The 17,381-nt window shown below is 46.0% G+C and overlaps 1 protein-coding gene and 11 non-coding genes across 12 annotated transcripts in view; 11 read left to right on the top strand and 1 right to left on the bottom strand.

Annotated features, from left to right (window-relative positions):
• The window catches only part of DNAJC5B (DnaJ heat shock protein family (Hsp40) member C5 beta), a 31,994-nt gene extending 16,072 nt beyond the window's left edge, over positions 1–15,922 (bottom strand). The window contains exon 1 of the mRNA XM_051771427.1: positions 15,816–15,922. Coding sequence (XP_051627387.1) covers positions 15,816–15,922 — 107 coding nt within the window. The remainder of the gene's footprint in view (positions 1–15,815) is intronic.
• On the top strand, positions 1,850–1,938 carry TRNAY-GUA (transfer RNA tyrosine (anticodon GUA)). Its single transcript is given in 2 exon segments — positions 1,850–1,886; positions 1,903–1,938. It is a non-coding gene; the product is annotated as a tRNA-Tyr (tRNA).
• Positions 2,252–2,324, top strand: TRNAA-AGC (transfer RNA alanine (anticodon AGC)). Its single transcript has one exon. It is a non-coding gene; the product is annotated as a tRNA-Ala (tRNA).
• On the top strand, positions 4,369–4,457 carry TRNAY-GUA (transfer RNA tyrosine (anticodon GUA)). Its single transcript is given in 2 exon segments — positions 4,369–4,405; positions 4,422–4,457. It is a non-coding gene; the product is annotated as a tRNA-Tyr (tRNA).
• Positions 5,639–5,727, top strand: TRNAY-GUA (transfer RNA tyrosine (anticodon GUA)). Its single transcript is given in 2 exon segments — positions 5,639–5,675; positions 5,692–5,727. It is a non-coding gene; the product is annotated as a tRNA-Tyr (tRNA).
• Positions 6,056–6,128, top strand: TRNAA-AGC (transfer RNA alanine (anticodon AGC)). Its single transcript has one exon. It is a non-coding gene; the product is annotated as a tRNA-Ala (tRNA).
• On the top strand, positions 8,723–8,811 carry TRNAY-GUA (transfer RNA tyrosine (anticodon GUA)). Its single transcript is given in 2 exon segments — positions 8,723–8,759; positions 8,776–8,811. It is a non-coding gene; the product is annotated as a tRNA-Tyr (tRNA).
• Positions 9,139–9,211, top strand: TRNAA-AGC (transfer RNA alanine (anticodon AGC)). Its single transcript has one exon. It is a non-coding gene; the product is annotated as a tRNA-Ala (tRNA).
• TRNAY-GUA (transfer RNA tyrosine (anticodon GUA)) lies at positions 10,178–10,253 on the top strand. The gene is given in 2 exon segments: positions 10,178–10,214; positions 10,218–10,253. It is a non-coding gene; the product is annotated as a tRNA-Tyr (tRNA).
• On the top strand, positions 11,385–11,473 carry TRNAY-GUA (transfer RNA tyrosine (anticodon GUA)). Its single transcript is given in 2 exon segments — positions 11,385–11,421; positions 11,438–11,473. It is a non-coding gene; the product is annotated as a tRNA-Tyr (tRNA).
• Positions 11,797–11,869, top strand: TRNAA-AGC (transfer RNA alanine (anticodon AGC)). Its single transcript has one exon. It is a non-coding gene; the product is annotated as a tRNA-Ala (tRNA).
• TRNAY-GUA (transfer RNA tyrosine (anticodon GUA)) lies at positions 12,564–12,652 on the top strand. The gene is given in 2 exon segments: positions 12,564–12,600; positions 12,617–12,652. It is a non-coding gene; the product is annotated as a tRNA-Tyr (tRNA).
• Positions 15,923–17,381: the final 1,459 nt, after the last annotated feature.

Raw genomic sequence — 17,381 nt, 5'->3', positions numbered from 1 at the left:
GATGACAAGGGGAGTGATGGAGTTCAAATGCTTGAAGGAAGAGGTTCCATCCAGAGGGACCTTAAAAGAGTTGAGGAGTGGGTCCACGTGAACTTCATTAAGTTAAACAAGGCCAAGTGCAAGGTCCTGCACCTGGGTGAGGGCAACCAGCAGAATCAATACACATTGGAGGAGGAGTGGATTGAGAGCAGCTCTGTGGAGAAGTAGCGGGTGCTGGTGAATGAAAAACTGGACATGAGCTGACATTGTACCCTTGCAGTCCAGAAAGTAAACCATATCCTGGGCTACATCAAAAGAAGCATGGCCAGCAGGCTGAGGAAGGTGATTCTGCTCCTGTATTCCACTCTTGTAAGACCACACCTGGAATTCTATGTCCAACCATGGGTTCCCCAGCACATGGGGAAAGATGTGGACCTATTAGAGCTGGTCCAGAACAGGGCCACAAGATTGATTGAGGGGATGGAACATTGCCCTGTGAAGACAGGCTGAGAGAGATGGGGTTGTTCAGTCTGGAGAAGAGAAGAGAGACCTTCTCTTCAGGGACACCTTATAGCAGCCTTTCAATTGATAAAGAGGGCTTATAAGAAAGACAGAGAGGCTTTTTAGCAGGCCTTGTAGTGAGGGAACAAGAGGAAAAGGTTTTAAACAAAAGAGGGTAGATTTAGATTACATAAAAAGAAATTCTTTATGATGAGGGTAGTAAGATACTGGAACAGATTTCCCAGAGAACTTGCAGACACCTCATCCCTGCAAAAGCTGAGGTATGGTTGGACAGACCTTTAATCAATCTGACCTAGTGAAAGAGGCTCTTGCGTACAGCAGGGAAGTTGGCCAATACAAGCTGTAAAGGTCCTTTCCAACCTAAAACATTCTATTATACTACATAAAAGACAGATGTTGACAAATTGCAGGCTTTGGGTGAGCTAAGAAGAAGCTTTCAAAGGCCTCTCAGGAGGTTATTGATTCAACAGTTAGGCCTTTTACTGTAGTGATGGAAAGAGGAATGAGACACAATGGGACACAGTGGAAGCAGGACAGGTTCCATTTTTTCCCTCCTCAGGTCAGACAGGCAGGAGAAGAAGGGTGCCCTGAAGTGCTGTGCAGTCTCCATGCTTGGAGGTTGGTGTAAGCTGACTGGTTGAAGCCTTGAATGAGCTGCAGTGATCCCTGAGCTCAGGCTGCTGTAGGAGATTTGAATAGATATGTCCTGAGGCAGAACCCAAGCTGACTGCATTGTCTGCTCTGTCATAGAGGAGGAGCTCGTATGGGGCCCCGCTCTTCCATCAATATCTCTGCTGGTGGAGCAGAGGGCTGGAGGCTCCCTGCCATGGCTACTCTCACATATATCTGTGGCTTTGTGCCCTAATCTAGGAGCTCTACTTACATTCAGCTCTTCTTCCATGCTACACCACAGAAGTCTTGGTCTCTAGCTAAGTTGTGGCCATAGCTTTGAATATATTCACTCACAAAGACCCTTGATGCATATGTGGATGTGCAGATGGATGTTGTGGCTTGACCTCAGCCCTGGCTTGTCAGTCTGGACCTGCCTGGCACTCACTGGACTTGACCATCACGCTGACCTCTACAGTGACTTCCTTGTTTGCAGTTGTCCCTTCCTGGCTGTGACAGTGCTGCCGTCTCTGGCCTCTCATCTGGAGCGAGCCACCATGGCTGGGTCTGTCTTGATTTGGTGTTGTGGACCTCAGATGTTCTGGGCAGCATGGGTCTAAGGCAAGTCTTTCTTTTTTTCCTTCTGGGCAGTGTCATGCAGGTATGTGTGAAGTGGTATGAGAGCTGAATGGTTGGGTGAATTTGTGATGGGTGAGGTAGTAAACATGGCCCTGTGCTTCCTTCGATAGCTCAGCTGGTAGAGCGGAGGACTGTAGGCTCCCTTCCATGGCCATCCTTAGGTCGCTGGTTCAACTCCGGCTCGAAGGAGTGTCCTTTTGGCTCTGGCCCAGATCCTGCAGCACCGCTGTGTTTTTGGCCCTGTTCAGAGGGCAGTCCAGCCTTGATCTCTTGCCTAAGTTTGGGAAGTTGACCAACCATGGCATTTTTGGTTGCACCCTTAGTGAGGGATGGTGGTTCTGAGTCCTGGAATTGTCTGGGGTCACATCCAGCAGGAAAGTGAGTGAGTCGATGGTGGTGTAACAGTGAGGTCAACAGAACGTCCAGGCCTCAGGAGCAGGGCAGCCTGAGTCAGAGACGGATGTCTGAGAGGGGAGAGGCCCTCAGAGAGAACCTACGGGGTGGGGAATTAGCTCAAGTGGTAGAGCGCTCGCTTAGCATGCGAGAGGCAGCGGGATCGATGCCCGCATTCTCCAGTGCTTTTCAGTCCGCTTGCCTGGACACAGGGATTTTTGGCAGGGGCCCATGTCATATGGAGGCAGTGAGACCTTGTCATGCATTGCAAAGAGGAGAACAGCATCCAGAACTATGGCCATGGCACCATGGGCTGTGATTGGAAGGAACAGATTCTCCCACTTTCCTCTGAGTATGATCAATGGGATCCAGAATATTGTGCCCATCTTTGGACCCCCATGAATAAGACAGACATTGACCAAGTGCAACAGCCTTAGAATAAGACCACCAGGACACTTGTTAGCACCTGCCCTTTGAGGAGAGGCCATTGAATGTGGCCTTGTGCAGATCCTGAATAGGAAAGGACTGTGGGGGAGATAAGCAAGCACTTATCAGAATGCCTATCAAGAAGTTATTGATTCAAGAATTAGGCCTTTTACTGTGGTTATTGGTGGAGGAATAAAACACAACAGGCCACAGTTGAAGCAGGACAGGTCCCATTTTTTTTCTCTCCCATGAGAAACTGAAAACCTAAAAAAGCTAATATTCCAGACACTTGGCAGAAGAGAAAAGGAGTGTTTCCATGCTAACAAGATAAAGTGTAGTTAGCATCTTGTGATGCAGGATAGCACTTTTCTGGGACCAGCTTCCTTATCTTGGATAACTATCTCCAAACCCAAGTTTTAGACATTTCACTTGTCTCTCTGGCAGGGGGGAGGGGGATCAAAACCATAAGACTCCCCTAAACCCCTTCTGAAAAGCTTGAGAACAACAAAAGGTGTATGAGAGAGGAACAGTCAATAATAGTGCAACTGAGAGGGGCAGGGTGTGCACCCACCATCCAAAGGAACCAAACCAGAGACAGCGCTGGAAGTCTGGGTGGTGGTCCGGACCTTTTCCTCTATCTATCTTCCTGTCTTTCCTTCTTCTTCTCTTCCTCTCCTTACTAGTTTAAATTGCTGCTTCCAAGTGCTGTTCAGAAAAGTTTAATTCAGAAAAGTTTAAAACACTGTTCTGCCATGGGCTGTTTAGAAAAGTTTAAATTGCTGCTGCCATAAATGAAACTTTGTAATTGATCATTTGGAGTTGTTTTGCCTTAATTTAGCCCAAGGGTATCCTGAACACTGATTGTGTCAGAGTGAGCAGTACAGGACTGCTCTCTAGGGACCTGACATTTTATGGCTATCCCAGAACAAGTGGTCCAGGATGACCCTCTCAGTAGCTGACCTCAGATCAGCCAGGCACAAGAAGAAGATTGTCCAGGAGTCCTGTGCAGTCTCCATGCTTGGAGGTTGGCATGATCTGAGTGGTTGAAGTCTTGAGCAAGACACTGAGATCCCTAATCTGGGGCTGCTTGGAGGAGAAGGTATACATTGAGATGCCCTGAGGACTCACTCAAGCTGAATGCTTTGAGAACACAGTCACGGATGGAGAGGAGGGAGTGGACCCTGATGGTCCACCAATAATTTCTGCTGGTGGAGTGGAGGACTGCCAGTTCTCTTGCATGGTAACCATTATATCTCATCCAGGCATCAAGTACCTGAATAGGTCTGAATGGCCCTGACCTGCCTCAGATGGGGTCTTCACCTCCACCCATTATCACAGGAGCTCTCTTTATGTTCACCTCTGGGCCTTCACTCTCTTTCCGTGCTCCTTATAGCTCAGTTATGGCCACAGCCATAGCAATATCAAGCCAGAGAGATCTTGGATCCAGATCTGATGTGCAGATGAATCTGCTACATTGACCTAAGCCCTGGCTTGTCAATCTGGACCTGACTCTCAGTCACTGGACATGGTCATCACTCTGACCTGTGCAGTGACTTCCTTGCTTGCAGCTGTCCCTGTCTTGCTGTGATTATAATGCCATCTGTTCTGGATGCTCACTTGGAGAGAGCCTCCATGGCTGGGCCTGTCCTGGTGAGGAGCTGTAGGCTTGACAGACGATGTGATCCAAGGCAAGTCTTTCTTATTTCCTGTGAAAGAGAGTCATGAAGACGTGGGGGTGGTGTGAGAGCTGAATGGTTGGATGAGTGTGTGATGCGTGTGTGAGGTGTCCAGGTCACGTTTCCTTCGATAGCTCAGCTGGTAGAGCGGAGGACTGTAGGCTCCCTTCCACGGCCATCCTTAGGTCGCTGGTTCAACTCCGGCTCGAAGGAGTGTCCTTTTGGCTCTGGCCCAGATCCTGTGGCGCAGCTGCCTGTTGGCCCTGCCCAGGTTGCTCCTGTTCAAGGTTAGCCCAGCCTTGAACTGTTTCACTTGATGGGGGAGATAAGCAGTTTTGGGTTAACACTGGGCAGGGGATGGTAGAACCTGAGCACTGAGACTTTCAGGGATCACCTCCAGCAATAAAGTGAGTGGGTGAATTGGTGGTGTGAGAGTGAGGTCATTTGGGGGCCCAGCTTTGGGTGCACGGCGTCTTGAGTCAGAGTGGGTGTCTGTGATGGGAGAGGACTTCAGGCAGAGCCTTGCAGAGTGGGTAATTAGGTCAAGTGGTAGAGTGCTTGCTCAGCATGTGAGAGGCAGCAGGATCAATGCCTGCATTCTCCTACGCTTTTAATTCCCCTTGCCTGCATACAAGGCCTTTTGCCAGGGGCTGTGGTGCTCGCAGTATACGCAGAATACAAAGAGCAGGAGACCATCCAGGTCTGCAGTAAGAGCTTCATAGGCAGTTTAACAGAGGTTTCTCCCTCTTTGCTTGAAAGCATCAAATGTCATCTCAAGTACTGTGTCCAATTTTGAGATCCCTTACGCAGAAAAGACATCAATGAAATAGATGTGGCCCTCTAGAAATGGCCCTCTGGAGGGCCACCAGGAATTTTCTGTACAGGGAAGATCAATGAAATTCAGCAATCTCAGTGGAGGGCCACCAAGAATCTCAAGGCATGGATGATTTCTCTGTGTGGATGGACTGAGGAAAGTGGGTATGATCAGGCTGGAGAAAAGGAGATTCAAAGTATGACTGTATGGCATTCTGTATGACCTTCAGGCTTGCAGAAGGTTATGGAATAGAGGAATGGCTATCTATTTGTTTGATGCTTGACCAGAGGGCAAAAGACAGCACAGTGAAAGGGAATGAAGGGAAGATGCAACCAGATATAGGTAAGCTCTGTTTGAGGAGAGTACAGCTGTAGAAGATGAAATCCAAGGAACTTCTGGAATGGTTCTGTTTGTGGTTTGCATGATAGGATGGGCTAAAGGGATTGAGCAAGGTGTTGTGATGTTGGAGGTGTGGCTGTTCGAAGTAGGATGTTGTAACAGAGGCATGATGCTGTGCCATGGCTGTGGAAGTGCTGGCTGAGTGTGTGATGGGCGAGGCAGTGGGTATGGCCCTGTGCTTCCTTCGATAGCTCAGCTGGTAGAGCGGAGGACTGTAGGCTCCCTTCCACGGCCATCCTTAGGTCGCTGGTTCAACTCCGGCTCGAAGGAGTGTCCTTTTGGCTCTGGCCCAGACACTGCTGCACCGCTGACTTTTGGCCCTGCCCAGTGCATCCCCTTCAAATGGCTGTCCAAGCTTTGGGACATTCCTTTTGCAAGAGAAAACAACCAGCAAAGGCTGCCCAGGGTGAGCCCTGGGCAGGGGATAGTGGTCCTAAGATTTGTCTTGTAAGGGGGCACCTTCAGCAAGAAAGTCAAGGGCAAGTGGGTGGTAGTGTGAGAGCAATGCCAATAGGAGGCCCAGGCTTTGGGTGCAGGGCATCCCAAATCAAAGGTGGGTACCTGGGAGAGGAGACAACCCGAGGTAGATCTGCAGTGTGGGGAATTAGCTCAAGTGGTAGAGCGCTCGCTTAGCATGTGAGAGGCAGCGGGATCGATGCCCGCATTCTCCAATGCTTTTCCTTCCCCTTGCCTAGACACAGGGTCCTTTGGTGAGGTTTCCTTGTCCTCTGGAGGCTGTGGGAAGCTTGCATCAAACCTGGGCAGCATAGTAGATGACAGCATCCCAGGCTTCTCTGACAGCATCAAGGCCCCTGGATTGAGGGAAAGTATTCTGTGGCCTTCCTCATTATCTGATAGATGGCATTTAGAGTAGTATACCTGTTATAAATACATTTTGTCTGGGAGAGAGTAAATTTTCTTCCTAATACCTATGTTTTGGATTTAGAGTGTGAATAATGTTGAAAACACTGATGTTATAGTTGTTGCTAAGCAAAGTTTACGCTAAGTCAAGGACTTTCCAGCTTCTAACACCACATCACCAGTGAGGAGACTGGGGGCACAAGAAGCTAGGAGGCACAGCTGAGACAGGTGAATATTCCATACCATGTCATATCATGTTCAATATATAAACTCGAGGGAAAGATGGCTGGGGGCCACTGCTTGGAAAATGGCTGTCTAGGCATCATTCAGCAAGTGTAGAAAAATTATGTTGTACATCACTTGTTTTGTATGTTCTAATTCTGTTATTATTATTGACATTTCCCCCTTCCTTTTCTGTCCTGTTTTTCTCAACCCACAAATTTTCCTTTTGCTTCCAGTTCTCTCTCCCATCTCTCGTGCAGGATGGAGCGTGTGACTGGCTGTGTGGTGTTCAACTCCTTGCTGGGTTAAACCATGACAGCTCTTTTTGGTGCCCAGCATGGGGCTCAAAGGGTTTAGATAATGACAAGTCTGACCAGAGTATGTTAAAACAAATTTGTTGTAAGCATTCATCATTTAGTTTAATAGTAGTTGGTCCCAATGCTGATTTATTTGCTTTCAGAGGTGTTAAATCTGTTCTCAGAGTTGCCTTATGTAGCATCTTACTTGCTGTATATGTTCCCTGTTTTGCTGTTTATCACCTTTGGGGACTGGGTTAAGGTTGTCATGTTGTCGTACTTTGTAACACTGGCTTATGATATGATAAAATAGATGGTTGTGAGACTAATCTGGTATTTGTAATCAAGCATTGCTGTTTTCTCTGTACTTCTAGAGCCATCTGTTGGAAACTATTCCTAATTACATCCTTTACCTTTCTGCCCCGGAGAGCCAACCTATGGGGCAGACACCTTCCTCCATCTTCCCCTTATCCTTCAGGCTAATTACAGTAGCTCTTGAGAACTGAATATTGTCAGGATGTTCAAACCAGTATGTTCCTATTGTTAGATCTCCTGATTGTATTTCAGGCCTTGTTTAGGCTCAAACAACTATTTAAGAATATCAGTCAGATATCTGCCCTGAGGCTGAACAGTTATGAGTGGCAGGATGTGTGTGATAGTATGGACAAGTGCCTAAGACAGAGGGCATCTCTAACATTTTGGAATTTCACTCCTGAACAAGTGCAGAATCATGAAAAACTAGTAAAATATTTGGGAAAAGGATGCTATTGCCCTGGTAATTCCAGAGAGAAACAAATGGCTGCAGTGTGCTGGGGCCTGGCTCAGGCCTAGCAAGCCCTGTTCAACACTATTCAGTAACGTCAAGGAGAAGAGAAGGTCTTTGTACCTGACAACAAAATGACAGGCACTTTGGCTATCCCAGTCCCAGAGACAGACACTGCATGTGAACCGAAGAACCAACCTGTACTAATAACAGTTGCCCCTATACACAAGAAGAAATATTGGAAGTAGAAGTCAAGTCTTTTAGTAAGGGATGAAGGAGCTTCTTCTAGGAGCGAACAGGAGGAAGAAGTGGACAATGCAGACTACTCCAAAGCAGGGCCATTACAAGAACAAAAGGAGGAAGAGAGGAAGCTGCTGAAAGTGGAGGAGGAAAGGGAAGAACTCACAAATGAGGTGGTTACTCAATCCATGAATTTTACCTCTTTTATTTTTCCCCAGTTTTCTTCCTCATCTCACTGCAGGGGAGGTAAGGAGGGAGCAACTGTGTGATGTTTAACTGCCTGTGAAGTAAAGACATGACAGTGCCCAACTTTGTGCCTCTGCGTAGAAGACACACATGAACCAAGTGCAGTGACCAGGCCACCAGGACACTTGAGAGCAAGTGATCTCATGTACAGGAAAAACATTAGTGAATGGAAAAATGTTAGTGAAGGGCCACAAACAATCTCAAGGAATAGAGGGATTTGTCTTTGTGGAAGAGCCAAGAACAGTAAGAATGTTCAGACTATAGAAGTAATCTGAAGGTTTACACATGTTCTTCATGCTCGTAGGAGATTACAGAGTAAAGGAAATGCTATCTGATGCTTGACCAGAGGGCAGAAGACAGCACAGTGAAAGGAAATGAAGGGAAGATGCAGAAGGATATGGGTAAGCTGTGTGTGGTAGTGAGGAGAGTCCAGCTATCACTGATGTCCAAGGAACCAGGGAGTTCTGTTAGTGGCTTGCATGATTGATGGGCTAAAGGGATTGAGCAAGGTGTTGTGATGTTGGAGTTGAGTCTGTTTGAAGCGGGATGTTGTAACAGAGGCATGATGCTGTGCCATGGCTGTGGAAGTGCTGGCTGAGTGTGTGATGGGTGAGGTAGTGGGTATGGCCCTGTGCTTCCTTCGATAGCTCAGCTGGTAGAGCGGAGGACTGTAGGCTCCCTTCCACGGCCATCCTTAGGTCGCTGGTTCAACTCCGGCTCGAAGGAGTGTCCTTTTGGCTCTGGCCCAGATCCTGTGGCACTGCTGTGGTTTTGGCCCTGCCCCAGTGGCTCTCTTTCAAAGGGCCGCCCAGCCTTGAGCTCTTGCCTGAGTTTGGGAAGACAAACAGTCAAGACAGACTTGGTTGAACCCTGGGCTGGACGATGGTGGTCCTGATCACTAGGGTTGTTCCTGGCCACCTCCAGCACGAAAGTGAGTGGGGAGGTGGTGGTGTGAGAGCAATGCAAATGGGAGGCCCAGGCTTTGGGTGCAGGGCATCCTTAATCAGGGTGGGTGCCTGTGAGGGGAGAGGCCCTCAGGCAGAGCTGCAGGATGGGGAATTAGCTCAAGTGGTAGAGCGCTCGCTTAGCATGTGAGAGGCAGTGGGATCGATGCCCACATTCTCCAAAACTTTTCCTTCCCCTTGCCTGGAGACAGGGCCCTTTGGTGGGAGTCCCATGTCCCCTGGGAGATGTGGGAGATTTATGATGTGCCCTGGATTTACAGAGGACAAGGACATCCAGGGCTGTGTCAAGAGCACTACAGCAGTTCAACAATGGAACTGACTTTCTCTGTCTTTGCTTGACAGATCACAGAATCATAGAATAGCTAAGGTTAAAAATGACCTTTAAGATAATCAAGTCCAACCATCAACCCCGCACTACCACCTGATTCATCATTAAATCATGTCTTCAAGTGCCATGGTGACATGTTTTTTAACACTTGCAGGGACGGTGACTCCACCAATTCCCTGGGCAGACTGTTGCAATACTTTACAACTGTTTCCATGAAAATTTTTTCCTAATCTAAACCTCTTCTGGTGCAACTTGTGGCCTTTTCCAAATTTCATCCCCAGTACTGTAAAAGACACCAATGAAGTGGAGGAACTTCAGTGGAGGGCCACCAAGTATCTCAAGGAATGGAGAGATTTCTCTTTGAGGATGGGCTGAGGAGAGTGAGAAAGTTCAACTTGGAGAAAGAGAGAATCAGAGGTCTTGTTCATCACCCTCCAGCATACACAAGTAGAGGAGTGTCTGTATATTTGTCTGGTTCTTGACTGTAGAGCTAAAGACAGCACAGTGAAAGGGAATAAAGGAAAGTCGCAGCAGGATATGGGTAAGATCTGTTTGGCCGTGAGGAGAGTCTAGCTGTAGAAGATGATGTCCAAGAAGCTTGTGGAGTGTTTCTTTTTGTGGGTTTTGCATGATTTGATGGGCTAAAGGGATTGAGCAAGGTGTTGTGATGTTGGAACCGAGTCTGTTTGAAGCAGGATGTTGTAATAGAGGCATGATGCTGTACCTAAAGCTGTGCTGTGGCTGTGGAAGTGCTGGATGAGTGTGTGATGGGTGAGGTAGTGGTCATGGCCCTGTGCTTCCTTCGATAGCTCAGCTGGTAGAGCGGAGGACTGTAGGCCATCCTTAGATTGCTAGTTCAATTCCGGCTCGAAGAAATGTCTTTTTGGCTCTGGCCTAGGTCCTGCGGCACCGCTGACTTCTGGCCCTGCCAAAGTGGCCTCTTTTCAAGAGCTGTCCACTGCTGAGCTCTGATCTTTAGTCGTGAAGACAACCAGACAAGATATTTTGGGGGAGAACTCTGGTCAGGGAGTTGTGGTCTTGACCACTGAGTTTATTTGGGGTCACATATAGAAGGAATGTTGTTGGTGGTATGAGAGTAGGATGATGGAAGACCCAGGCTTTGGGTGCAGGGCATCCCGAATCAGGGGTAGGTGTCTGGGAGGGGAGAGGACCCTCAGGCAGAGCTGCGGGATGGGGAATTAACTCAAGTGGTAGAGTGCTCACTTAGCATGCAAGAGGGAGCGGGATTGATGCCCACATTCTCCAGTGCTCCATTTTCATGTGTCCCATTGCCTAGACACAAGGTCCTTTTCCAGGGGTCCTGCGTCCTCTTGGGGCCTTGAGTGCTTGCAGCCTACCCACAATACAAAGAGTAGGAGAACATCCAATTCTGCATTAATAGCAGCATGGCCAATCTAACAGGGAACCTTGTTTTCTCCCACTTTCCTTGATAGATGTAAAATGTCATCTCAATTAATGTGTCCAGTTTTGAGATCCTGTGTACTGGAAAGACATTAATGAAATGGAGCAACTTCAGAAGAGGACCACCAAGAATCTCAAGGAATGGAGGGATTCCTCTAGGTGGATGGGTTAAGGACAATGGGAATGTTCAGCCTGGGGAAAGAAAGGTTTGGAGGGCTTACACATGACCTCCAGTTTGTAGGAATAAAGCAATGACTCTCCTTTCATGTGGTACTTGACCAGAGGGCAAAAGACTGCGCAGTGAAAGGGAATGGAGGGAAGTTGTAGCAGGTTATGGATAAGCTCTATTTGGCTGTGAGGAAAGTTCAGCTGTAGAAGATATCCAAGGAGCTTGTGGAGCTTTCTGTTTGTGGTTTGCATGATTTGACATGCAAAAGGGATTGAGTAAGGTGTTGTGATGTTGGAGCTGGGGCTGTTTGAAATTTGAAGCAGGATGTTAGAATAGAAGCAAGATGGTGTGCAGTGGTGAGGGAAGTGCTGGCTGAGTGTGTGATGGGTGAGGTAGTGGGCAGGGCCCTGTGTTTCCTTTGATAGCTCAGCTGGTAGAGCGGAGGACTGTAGGCTCTCCTGCACAGCCATCCTTAGGTTGCTGGTTCAACTCTGGCTCGAAGGAATGTCCTTTTGGAGGGTCCTTTTGGCCCAGATCCTGCTGTGCCGCTGCCTTTTTGGCTCTTTCCAGGCGAATTCCCTTCAAAGGCTACTCAGCTGTGAGCTCTTGCCTGAGTTTAGGAAGATGACCAACCAAGGAAGTTTTGGGGTGAACTGTAGGATGGGGATGGTGCTTCTGAGCACTAAGGTTGTAAGGGGCACCTCAAACAGAAAAGTGAGTGGATGAGCTGGTGGTGGTCTGAGAGCAGTGCCAATGTGGGTGCAGGGCCTCCTGAATCAGTGGTGGATGTCTCTGAGAGGTGAGGCTCTCAGGCAGAGCTGCAGGGTGGGGAATTAGCTCAAGTGGTAGAGCGCTCGCTTAGCATGTGAGAGGCAGCGGGATCGATGCCCGCATTCTCCAATGCTTTTCATTCCCACTGCTTGGACACAGGGCCCTTTGGTGGGGATCCCTCTGTCCACTGGGGGCTGTGGGGAGATTTATGGTGTGCCCAGATTTACAAAAGACAAGAACAACCGGGGCTGTATCAAAAGCACTATGGGCAGAAGAACTGATTTTCTCTGTCTTTGCTTGACAGTTCTCAAATATCAAGCCCAGTACAGAAAACAAATCCATGAAATGGAGCAACCTCAGTGGAGGGCCACCAAGGATCTCAAGGAATGGAGATTTCTCTTTAAGGATGGGCTGAGGAGAGTGAGCATATTCAGCTTGGAGAAAGAGAGATTCAGAGGACTTGCACATGACCTTCTATTGCTTAGGTGTAGGTTATGGAACAGTTTTGCTTAGTCTGATGCTTGACCAGAGGGCAGAAGACAGCACAGTGAAAGGGAATGAAGGGAAGTTGCAGAAGGATATGGGTAAGCTGTGTGTGGTAGTGAGGAGAGTCCAGCTATCAGTGATGTCCAAGGAAGCAGGGAGTGTTTCTGTTAGTGGCTTGCATGATTGATGGGCTAAAGGGATTGAGCAAGGTGTTGTGATGTTGGAGTTGAGTCTGTCTGAAGCAGGATGTTGTAACAGAGGCATGATGCTGTGCCATGGCTGTGGAAGTGCTGGCTGAGTGTGTGATGGGTGAGGCAGTGGGTATGGCCCTGTGCTTCCTTCGATAGCTCAGCTGGTAGAGCGGAGGACTGTAGGCTCCCTTCCACGGCCATCCTTAGGTCGCTGGTTCAACTCCGGCTCGAAGGAGTGTCCTTTTGGCTCTGGCCCAGATCCTGTGGCACTGCTGTGGTTTTGGCCCTGCCCAAGTGGCTCCTCTTCAATGGTTGCCCAGCCTTGAGCTCTTGCCTCAGTTTAGGAATAAAACTGGACAAGCAGTGTGGAGTGAACCCTGGGCAGGAGATGTTGGTCCTGACCACCAGGGTTGTCTGCACCTCCAGCAGGAAAGTGAGGGGGGTGGTGTGGTGTGAGAGCAATGCCAGGGGGAGGCCCAGGCTTTGGGTGCAGGGCATCCTTAATCAGGGGTGTCTGCATGGGAGGGGAGAGGACCTCTGGCAGAGCTGCAGGATGGGGAATTAGCTCAAGTGGTAGAGCGCTCGCTTAGCATGCAAGAGGGAGCGGGATCGATGCCCGCATTCTCCAGTGCTTTTTAATTCCCATTACCTGGACACATAAGTGTCCTTTGTCCTCTTGGGTCTGTGGGGAGCCTTTGTTATACCCAAAGACTGCATCAGGAGTAGCATAAGTCATTGGCATAGGCAAAACATTATCCCTCCTTGTTTGGCAGTAATTAAATGCCATTCAGAGTACTTCAGATATTTCCTAATAAATTTCTTAATCACCATTATACTCTGTCACAGAGGTATCAACCTGTTGGAGCAAGTCCATAGGAGGGACACCAAGATAATGAGAGGAATGGAGCTCCTCTCCTATGAGGAAAGGTTAAGAGAACCAGTATTATTCAGCCTGTAAAAGAGAAGCTTTCAGGGTGACCTAACTGGGATCTTCCAGTACCTAGAGGGCCTACAAGAGAGCTGAAGAGAGACAGACCTTTGACAAGGGCATGCAGTGATAGGACAAGGGGGAATGGCTACAGACTGAAAGAGGCTAAGTTTAGATTAGATATTAGGAAGAAATTCTTAACTGTGAGGGTGGTGAGACACCGGAACAGGTTGCCCAGAGAAGCTGTGGATGCCCCGTCCCTGGAAGTGTTCAAAGCCAGACTGGATGAGGCTCTGAGCAACCTGGTCTAGTGAAAGGTGTCCCTACCCAGGACAGAGGAATGGAACTAGATGATATTTAAGGTCCCTTCCAACCCAAATCACTCTATGATTTTTTTTGTAAATAGTCTATAAAACAGGATGTTTGAAACTTCTGAAGAAAAGAAATTCAGTATCTTTATGCATATTACTTCACTGTCAGACTGGAAACCAGAAGTCAAAGTACAGTTCAAGTTATTATGCCAAAAAAAGATTCTAAAGATTATTTTTGTATGGTATTGAAGATAAACAGACCTCCTTTGAAATTCTGCTGATTAGAAGCCTATTAGCTTTACTCTTTGATAAATTAGATTGTGTCAAACTCCAAATAAAAGCACAGAGAGGTACATCTGTCATGTTTATTAAAAAGTAAATTTTGCCCCGGGCTGTAGTAGTGTGATTAATAGTGACTTAATTAATAATGGCAGGAAACTCAGAATCAGGTATTGCTGGTTTTATACCTTGTACTAAAGAATACCAGTTCAGTAGCAGATTTTTGGATTAGCATAAATTAAAAGATAATTAAAGCAAATCTATGAGACTGACTCATCATTTTATCTTGCAAATATTTACAGCTACTTCATTAAAAGTGAATCCCTCTGACATTTCCACTTTAGTCAGAAGCAGCCTTTTTTTTTCTCTAATTACTAATAGAGATGGAGAAAGCACCACTGTCAGTTTTGCCATAGATCACTATGTAAATCATCTGTATTCATGTTCAGCACTAAATAAAGTTAATTCCTTTCTACGTTCTTCCATGACAACTCTCTCCATTGGGGATTAAAGAAGGCCTCCTCTACAGAAAATTAGATGTAAAAGCAACAGGAAGACATGAGGTTTGTTACAAAATATAGTTTCTGCAGCCAGGCTATACTACAAGGACACAGAAGGTGCAAGTCATGAGTGAATTTGATAATGTAGTAAGCTTTTTCCCCAGTGGTATGATTATGCAAGACAACAGAACAATGGGATGTCAACAGTTTTCCTTCCATTGTGTGAAAAGTTTGGACAGTCACTACTTCTGCCTCCATGGGCAGAAAGGAACAAAAGGGGAGAAATGAATTTGTTCAAAAACATGGAGGACAGAGTTCTGGCAAAATTCAAGCTAAGCAATGACACAAGTAGACCTATTTCATAACCCCTTTCTGAGTTCAAATATATTCTTACACTTCATAGGAAAAGCAAGCCACATTAAAGTTTAACTGGCAATACAGTGCAACCAACAACACCCAGAATGATGCTGTAATAAAAGCTTTACAATATTTCTTAAACCTGAAAGTACATGTCTGATATATTTCACTGCCAATACAATTTATTTCACTCATGACATTTAAAGTTCTTTCTCTTTCAACAGCAGCCAAACAGATTTAGGAGCAAAATGACCCATAAAATCTTCTGGTCTTACTTCTAGGTCTTGTTACATTTCACCACTAAAATATTTTTCACCATTTTGGTAACTTGTCTTTGGGTAAAACTTGTCTTCATGTCCTCTCTTCTTTTTCAATAGAGAAACTACCGTTTTCTGTGCCATATTTTTCTGTAGTTGGTTACACTCACAATTAAAACCATGTACCTTTTTCAGCTCAAATAATTTTCAAATTCCAAGCATTGGTTTTGGTTATGCCTGCCTTCATAAAGTGAAGAACCCTCTTACACTTAGCAATTTTCCCTTTCAAGGATATTGCATGCTATAATCAAATAATCTGTTGGTCTTCTTTTTTTTTTTTTTTCTGACAAGATAAATGAATTGAACTCTTTATATCTCTGACTCTACTTCTCAAATTATCATTATAGCACTTTTTTGCATTGGCTTTACGTTTCAACATACTTCAGGAAAAAGCTGTTATAAAGCAAGAACTGGGTGCAGTATTCGAAGACTGTGCTTCACAAGCACAGCCTGTGTTAGTTTATCCTAACAGTCTGACCTCTCATGCAGTTAGATTAAAACATTTCAGATGAAGCACAGATTGTTTGTGGGATGAAATCAATAGATTCACATTGCATCATCATGGATTCTTTTCAGGCTCACAGGTAAAAAAGAAAAGATTGTTGCAATGAATGTCTACAGCACAGGTAATTCAAAGAGTTACCTGGTATAATCATGCCAGACACATAAGCATTTTTAGACCTGTTGCAAAGCACACTTTACGTACCTGTAGGACTTCTTAATCTCATCATGTGTTGCTCCTTTTTCTAGTGCCAGGATTTCATATAATGCTTCACCTGATGTTGACAAAGCACGTTGCCTTTGTTCAGCCATGTTGGCAGTGCATTACCAAAGCTGCCAATGTAAAATATAATTTAAAACACCAGGGACTGCAAGTATATATGGATAGTATTTCTTATCATTCATTTTAATAGCTTTTTATGAGGCAGTAACTGGCTAAAAATACATGAAAGTGAATCTAGAATAAAATCTCCTCTTAATTATCCTCTGTCCTTTGAGATATTTTACAACTAGAAAAACATGAGAAAATGGAAAAGCCAAAGAACAGAAGCTTTTGTTTTAGTACCACTGTTCATACTAAAGGCTTGATGTTGCTGTCACTGAATTGATTGCCTAAATTTGCTTCAGCATTAATAACTGAACATTATATTCCCACCTAGTTTTATCTGTGATTGTTTATGTCTCTCTCTATTAACTCTATAGTGTGCTCACTATGACTGCATTCCTAACTCACAAGTCTGAGGACAGGTGGAATGAATCTGGACCTGGGTAATGAAACTAGATACCAAGAATTGACCTTCGCATTATAAAAGTAACTTTATCACAACATTCTGCATGTGAAATACTGACATCAATCAGGGTCCTACCTTATTTGAGATACAAGATTTTGGGCTGAATTCATGAGCTTGTGATAGATTTAACAAGGTACCTTTACAGTATAGTTCAAGCAAAGGCTACGCACAGACCGACAGGTTAAGTCCACTTCAGATCTATCTTTTGTTCCTTCTTTCAGCACAGAAGAGAAGCAGACAAACCAGTGATTCTCCACTGAGTGGATTCGACTACCTTCCTGCAGTTCACAGTTCATTCTCTTGTATTTGAAGAACCAAATGCTTTTAACCCAGGCCTAGCTATTGCTAGGCGGTGACACAAAGAAACTCATGCAGCAGAAACTCCTTCTAGCAGCCTTCCAGTACCTGGAGGGCCTACAAGAGAGCTGAAGAGGGACCTTTGACAAGGTCAGAGGGGGAATGGCTATATCTTAAGATATTAAGAAGAAATTCTTAACTGTGAGGGTGGTGAGACACTGGAACAGGTTGTCCAGAGAAGCTGTGGATGCCCCATCCCTGGAAGTGTTCAAAGCCAGACTGGATGAGGCTCTGAGCAACCTGGTCTAAGGAAGGTGTCCCTGCCCATGGCAGGGGATTTGTAACCAGATAATCCTGAAGGACCCTTCCAACCTAAATGATTCTATATAAACCATAATTTAAAACACAAGATGAAGATACCTACGATTCATGAGAGAAAGCTGCAAATCTTTAATGGTAGACTTGCCACAACAAAACCCTCACCACAACTTCTTTAGTTCTTTGAACATTGCACCCATCTCCAAATGTTGAAAAGTGATCACAGAAAAAGCCTAAAAGTGAGCTGTAACCCCAGCCATAAGAAAAAATTTTGAGAACCGGTTTTGTTAGATAAGACTACCCTCTCTGCTATTACACTCTTCTCAATGCTGACCAAGAAACACTATCATGCCATTATTCATATA

This window comes from Manacus candei, unplaced genomic scaffold (genome assembly GCF_025592945.1).
Source record: "Manacus candei isolate 608988 ecotype Guabito, Panama unplaced genomic scaffold, ASM2559294v1 h1tg000008l, whole genome shotgun sequence".
Lineage (NCBI taxonomy): Eukaryota > Metazoa > Chordata > Aves > Passeriformes > Pipridae > Manacus > Manacus candei.
This window is presented reverse-complemented; position numbering and strand designations above follow the sequence as displayed.